We start from the raw sequence: 6,876 nt of genomic DNA on the forward strand, positions 1-6,876 counted from the left end.
AGAGCCCTTCCAGGGTTCCTCTGAGAGCTGCTACAATGATCCTGGGACTGAGCTGGTTAATTAACTGATTGTTTGCTTGGCTGGAAGCCACAGAGAAAGAGGAAATATGAAGATAGACAAGAGACGAGGGGAACTACAGAGAATGACACGTCTTTGCATGGAAGGGGCTGCATGTGCAGGGCATGACATCAGGAATCTTTGAAGAGTTCACCTTAAACCTTGAAGGTGAACGTCACATTCAGTATTATGAAGCTGACACAAACAACAACTGGACAGGTATAATTTGGAATTAGGGAGCAAGTTGTTTCAGCAGTTTATTGGAAAAGTCCTAAGATTTTGAATCCACAGGAAATCCATGGAAGTGCCTTTAATAATGTAATAAGTCTAAAAAGAGTCAGGCCACTTAAAGCCGACTGAGTCTGCTCTCCGACCTTATCTATCTGTCCTGATGAACCCAAGAAAAAATTCCAGCAAGGTTTCCACTTGTACTGTGTGACACTGTATGTGTGTGCGTTTTATTTTTACTGTTTGTACTGCAATTTGCTTCCACTGTCGGACTAGCGCCGGGTAACCTGGCTGCTGATGGGAATTTCCCCGCTGTGGGACTAATAAAGGCATTCTTAATTCTTAATTCTTAAAATAGTATGAAATTGTATGAGTTTGCTCTAACGTCTGATCTAGGTTGAACAAAATAAATGAGTGGCATTAATTTAATTGACACAACTGTAATTAAAGTAAAAAAAAATGTTATCAAACCCTTTTCAAACGTCATTGTTTTTACCTTAGAGATTCTGCATATAACAAACGTACAACTGTGCATGTTGATTAAGTATAGAGGTATTGTTTGTACCATCTCAGTTTTCCCATTCATTAAGCAGGAAATGATCATAAAAATATTTTATTACAAATTTCTAGATTTATATTTTGGAGCGTGGTACATGAAATGTAGAGGTTTTGAGTTGGGACCAGGATTCACGACCAATAAACAAAGTGTGTGCATGGCTTTTCTCCAGTTTCCTCCCACAGTCCAACAGTCTGCATTGCTGTTGAGTGGACTTTCTTGTATGTGTGCGACACCGAGAGGTTTGTCTGCTTCTGCGTGTGACTTGTCTACACGTGCCTGTGAAGGACAGGCAGCCTGACCCAGTGCCCGGATGACAGCTTGGACAGGCTCCAGCAAGTCTATGGAAGTGTCCAAGGTGAGCCAGTTTCTCTTCACTTTGTCCTTGAATTCCTCATACCACAGTACGATACAGTTGTATAGACATAACAGACACAATCATGAGGATATCATAGCCTTAGTTTATTAAGTGCCTACAGTTTTGGGGTCTTTCTCTATTAGAACTGTACATGGCAAACGCTAGATCTTCTTGCTGGTCCTCTTCAGGACCACAGAACCAGCTTTGGAGGTCTACAGACAGACACAAAGAGAAAAAATACGCTCTTCCATTATGTTGTAGTTATACAACATGAATCATCAGTGGAGATAATTGTCCCTGTATCCTTTCATTTCACAGTCATACATCTGAACAAACCGAGAGATAACTTCGATTTAATGACATTTGGAAAAGTGTGTTCCATTATTTCAGATTTAAGTTGGATCTGAGACTGAAGCGCTCGTTTTAAAGTCTTCAGCTCTACTTCAGATCTAGTACAGCTTTTTCTTGTTAGCTGCAGGAATATGAGATTAATGACTCTAATGATCTCTGCGGGACGCGGAGCATAATCACCGCTGTCATCCTGCCAGCTCCTCCACGCTAACAACCCCAGTGCGCGTGTTTACCTCCACAAGCTTGCCTCCACTGATCTCGGAGGTGTGGTGGTAGTTGGGGAAGGTCACGCTCAGTTTGCCTGCCTCCATGTGCACAGTGGCCTGAAAACACAGTCCACACAAACACAGTTCATCCAGAGCTCCTCCCTCCCACATTCTGAGATACCAGGACTCTGTTTTGTACCTTAAATTTCTTCCCCCCAACAGTCTCCATGTCGCTCTCCTTGCCGATGGTGAAGTGGTTGGTGATCTTGTGGTTTTTGGGGTAGATTTGGGTCCAGGAGAAGTCATTGCCCTCCTGGGTTACCTCTGTGATTAGCTTGTAGTCGCGGCCCCTCTCCATGACGTCGTTAGGGATCCCTATAATGAGAAAATAGCGATGTTATGTTACGTGAGGTTATTTTGGGTTCAGACAATGAGAAGACAGACGTGTCCCAGTACGATGCGTCGTTGAGCTCAGCAGCTCTTCATTTTCTGTCTCACCGAGCAGCTTGCAGAATTCGTCGTATCCCTCCTGGGTCTCCGTTTCCCATCTTCCAGCGAAGGCCATTTTGGAGGAGTAGGTGGGTGCAGGCGTAACAGCAGAGGTGCCGAGAGGAGCTGAAGGAGGCACAAGGTACCGAGACAGAGGCCGCTCACTATTTATACACCCTTAACCACCTCCCCTCGCGTACGACACTGGAGAACAATTACAACTACAATAGTCTGTGAGGGAGAGGGCAATAACCTGAGCAGACGATCCTTTATGGAGCCCAGGAAGTGGGTAAAACGCTGACAGCTAATCAGGCTGAGCTGGTGGCTCACCTCCAGGTCAGTGAACTCATGGAATCATTTTTACTGCTGTGGATTTTACAGCAAATAAAATCTTTTTTATGAAGATATGATGCTTTTACTTTATACAGTTTACATCTGTACATGGCGACTTGATCTGATCTGTATAGAGACCATCGTGTACCCAGTCCCATAAAACAGTTTAACAACTCATTTACAACTTAAATGTTTCGTGCGTGAGGGTGCATTTTTTGTGTAGGTTTTTTTACCTGTCGTGATATGCAAATGTTTTTTTTCTAAATACAACATTAACATCTGCATTACAACTATTCTTTGATACAGTCACAGGACACTTAAGTGAAAGGTTCTGTCAGATCTTATGTCAAGAAAAAGAAATAAAGAAATAAAGAAAGTATTTTATTGTCATTAATACTGTTTTTACAATATCACAACGAAACAGCTCTTCTGCATTGAACTCATTTAACTACATTCAACATGCAGAGCAACCGGGGAGCTGGTGCAAAGTGTCTTACTCAAACACACACATGGTCACTGTGATGGAGGTCGTCTCCATTACCATTAAACTCCACAGTTCATTAACTGTTTAAATGTTTGGAAATATCAAAATAATACAACCCATAATCATAGTTTAAAGTATCTTTATTTGACAGGTTTAAATGAATCAGATGGACATTGATTGACTCACCTCGTGCTCCTCTTGTGTGGGTGTGGCTAAAGAGAGTGACCCCCCCCCCCCCCCCCCCCCCCCCCCTCAGCCGGGCGCCATTTTGAAAGCTCTGGCCTCAGCCAATAATGGGAGTAGGGGAGTTTGCAGTGGGTTTTGGTTTTATTTGGGGATATTATTGATGATTGAAATAGGAAGGGGGCAACAGCACAGATTATAGATTATTGCTTGTGTCTGTATGATCTTTAGGTATTTGTGTGATTTATTTAGTTTGTTTATGAGTAGTTGAGTTCAGGTCTCCCCTATGCAGCCAGTGGATGAGTGTGGACAGGGCAGACGCAAGATAAAAGGACGGGCTCCTCATTGTCATTGTCAACAGAAATGGGCCATAGGGAGGCTGCTGCACAGGGGCCGTGGCCCCTGTACTACTACTAGTACTAGGTCCTGTACTAAGCCCATTTGTACTTGTTTTTTATTTTTTGTTTGGTTGATAGATGCTTCTGTTGCTCACTGGGTGGACATTGAACCATCTCTGCCTTAAGCCTACTGTGTCTGCATCATTCTAACAGTCAGTCTTACAGTAGATGTGGACACTGGGCTGGTGGGGGAAACCTCAGAATCAGCACAGTTTTAGATTTCCAATATACACCAGTATCTATATAATTACATTACATTACAATAAGGCTTAAAAAGAAATGGCTGGTAAATAATTCATGCGTGACGGGAGAAAAGAGGGACCCCCTATAATCATTTAAAGAAAAATAGCATGCGATTTCTCAGGATTAGCGCACTGTTTGCTTGTGGTGGCTAGAAATTGTCCATTAAGGCGACTACATGACTAAAATGCGTCGGGCTTTCAATCTTGACAATCTGTGAGTAGGTGAAAGCTTTCGCCTGCACTTAATTCCGATCTCACACAATGCAGTCGTTTTCACAGAGCACCGATTGCGCCTTCGAAGCTTGAAAAGTCAACATGGCCTTGGAGCTCTTTTATGGGCACATAAAGCATCATTTTGGCCGATATCCTATAAAGCCACACACCTACGAGCGCTCTTCCTTTGTACCGTCTCCCTTCTCGCCCGTTCTGCTCGCTCTCATGCGCATCCACGCGAAGGGTCAGTGCGCTGAAGTGCACAAATTCATTTTTAAAAACCCAGTCCTCGTCACATCTCACACATGCTGCCTCTCCTTCCAGCAGCTGTGTGGGCTGTGGGTACAGTGTGTACGACATCAGCCTGTAACCTGTAGCTGTCTTTGCCTTTGACCTTCCTGCACACACTTGATGATGATGACGACACACTTTTGCAGTGCATCCAAGCTGCTGTATGACTGTAATGTATTCATGTGGTCTTGGCAGCTTGTTCAGTTTCGGGGGCTGGGCCTGTATTGTGTTTTTCTCCTACATTCATATGTGAAACATTCATTTTGATGATATTTAATCTGGTTGAGGTTTAGCCTTAAATACCATCACTGTCCCCCGTTAGTTTGTGTGCGTGGCCATGGATTGTTGTTCTGTCTCTTATAGCTCTGGCTCACCAGTTTTCCCAGGTTACAGGAGGGTTGGAGTTTAAAGTTGATGTTGTGACCTTGTGGTTACAAATTAACCATAGGCTGTAATTCTATCCACACACATCGATGAAGTCACACTTTTGTTCCTGCAGCTCTTCTTGCTTTATGATGAACAAATCTTTTTATTATATACATGATGAAACGGAGTAAGTAGATGATGACCAAGAGCTGACAACAAGAGAAGAATAACAAGAACTTGAACAAATGAAGCAGGAGAAGAAGGAAAAGTAGAGTCTAAATAAAAAAATATAGACAGATTCCCTTTATCTGCAGCTATAAAAAGGGGATTTGCCATGGAGGAATTAAAGGAGTGGAGGCCTTGATATGCAAATGAAGCTTCTGCTAATCAAAGCAATAAGATTAGCCTTCCAAATTGAGATGAAGAAAGGCTCCATTATCTGGGCCGAGTGTCATGTTTAATAACGCGGAACGGCATAGTAATTCACCAGTGATGCAACCGTAGCCCATGTGGGTGTGTGCTTGTGTGTGTGTGTGTGTGTGTGTGTGTGTGTGTGTGTGTGTGTGTGTGTGTGTGTGTGTGTGTGTGTGTGTGTGTGTGCAAGAGAGAGAGAGAGAACGAGAGAGAGAGCAAAGTGTGGCTGCATTGATGTTACATGAAATACACACAGTACTGTATAAACATGTATATTTATGTGTGCACATGCTGTGATGTGCGAGTTCTGTTGTGTGTTTTATACAGTGGGGTCCAGATGGATAATGGTACAGAAGCAACGCAGGACAAACATTATTTCACGCTCAACACTGCCTCGCCAGCTTTGATTACACACATAGCACTTACTCAAACATTATGCTGAAAGACGCGGACGGGTGTAACTGAATCAACTGAAGGTGACACAGAGAGAACACATAAATGTACAGAGATTCATTGACTTTGACTGACTTTGCACAGACGTCTTTAGATAAGTGCTTGTTTCCTGATAGTGGTGTCTGCCATTAACATCAGCTTTCATGAAATAATGACACAAAGGCTAAATTAGCTTGAAAGTTATTGTAACACAGTGATTACAATATTTGACTTTAATTACTTTATTAATTATTATTAGTATCTACCAAAGTCTCTGCATGCTGAGATGTTTCATTGCTCATTTCTTTGATCCTAACTTCAGTTAAATAAGAAGCTTTCTGATCTTAAACACTACAATGAATAATGTGAAAAGACGCAGAGACATCAGCAAATTTCCATGTGAGAAACTGTCATGCCTTCATTGAACATTTCAGACAGTCCATAAGAGAAGTCCAAGTTTCTTCCCAAATCATGGGAGACTTCACGAGTGTGTGAAGAAGCCTTAATCGTGAATGCATGTAATGTTAGAAATAGGAGCAAACTAACTAACTAGCAAGGTTTCAGTATGAATTATGGGTAAAGTCACTGAACTCAAGCAACTAGAACCACAAAAAATCAAAGGTGACTGAATGGGATGTGGACCCAAAGGCACAGGTTACCAACAGGAGTTCATTTAAGAACAAATCTAAGCAATTTTCAACAGAAATTGCACAATCTTTCATGCAATTCTTGAGGAACCTCAAAATCACTGAAAGTAAAAAGCTTCAAGAAATCAAAATGACTGAATATGTAAATACAGGGAGCGTAATCGAAATTACTTGAAGAGAAATATTGGATATGACTCACAGGCAAAATGCATGGAGATAATAAGCAAAAGCAACTGAAGGGACCAAAGTAACAGAATTTAAATGAGATAATAACAAACAAAGCAAGGTGATTGAGATGAGGATTCAGGGCACAGGAAACAGGAAGTGACAAAGGCGGCTCCACAGGACGGAGCACAAGGACTTTCACATCGCAAAAGCTCCACCAAACCTCATCTCTGGTATAATGTACAGCTAAGAGTCGCATTCTTGATGCTTTTTTTTGAGGGGGGATTTAGGATTTAGATTTGGCTCCTTTTCCTAAACAAACAGAACAGATGCCCAGAATGAGGGTGTTGATGCTGCCGTGGTGCTAGTGTGAGGCTGCTGGCTGTTTATGGTGGTCACACCAATCTATCAAGTCTAATTCATACACGACTGATGATGGGTGGAGGTGGTGCACCTATAGTAG

At 42.3% G+C, this 6,876-nt stretch overlaps 1 protein-coding gene across 1 annotated transcript; it reads right to left on the reverse strand.

Moving 5' to 3' along the window:
- Window positions 1-1,261: 1,261 nt before the first annotated feature.
- LOC114844674 (gastrotropin-like) lies at window positions 1,262-2,413 on the reverse strand. The gene is made up of 4 exons (XM_029132224.3): window positions 2,255-2,413; window positions 1,956-2,131; window positions 1,784-1,873; window positions 1,262-1,411 (listed from the first exon to the last, which is right to left on the reverse strand). Exons 1-4 carry the CDS (start codon window positions 2,319-2,321, stop codon window positions 1,361-1,363), a joined length of 384 nt encoding a protein of 127 aa, XP_028988057.1. The 5' UTR covers window positions 2,322-2,413; the 3' UTR covers window positions 1,262-1,360.
- Between the last annotated feature and the right edge of the window lie 4,463 nt (window positions 2,414-6,876).

The sequence above is a fragment of the Betta splendens genome, chromosome 17 (genome assembly GCF_900634795.4).
Source record: "Betta splendens chromosome 17, fBetSpl5.4, whole genome shotgun sequence".
Classification (NCBI taxonomy): Eukaryota; Metazoa; Chordata; class Actinopteri; order Anabantiformes; family Osphronemidae; genus Betta; species Betta splendens.

What these genes read in the sequence shown, in the direction of transcription:
- LOC114844674 (XM_029132224.3), bottom strand. Translation starts at nt 2,321, where the DNA reads ATGGCCTTCGCTGGAAGATGGGAAACGGAGACCCAGGAGGGATACGAC. An exon ending in CGAATTCTGCAAGCTGCTCG is followed by an intron (nt 2,132 to 2,254) that starts GTGAGACAGAAA and finishes TTCTCATTATAG; the next exon opens with GGATCCCTAACGACGTCATG. An exon ending in GTGGAGGCAAGCTTGTGGAG is followed by an intron (nt 1,412 to 1,783) that starts GTAAACACGCGC and finishes GTCTGTCTGTAG; the next exon opens with ACCTCCAAAGCTGGTTCTGT.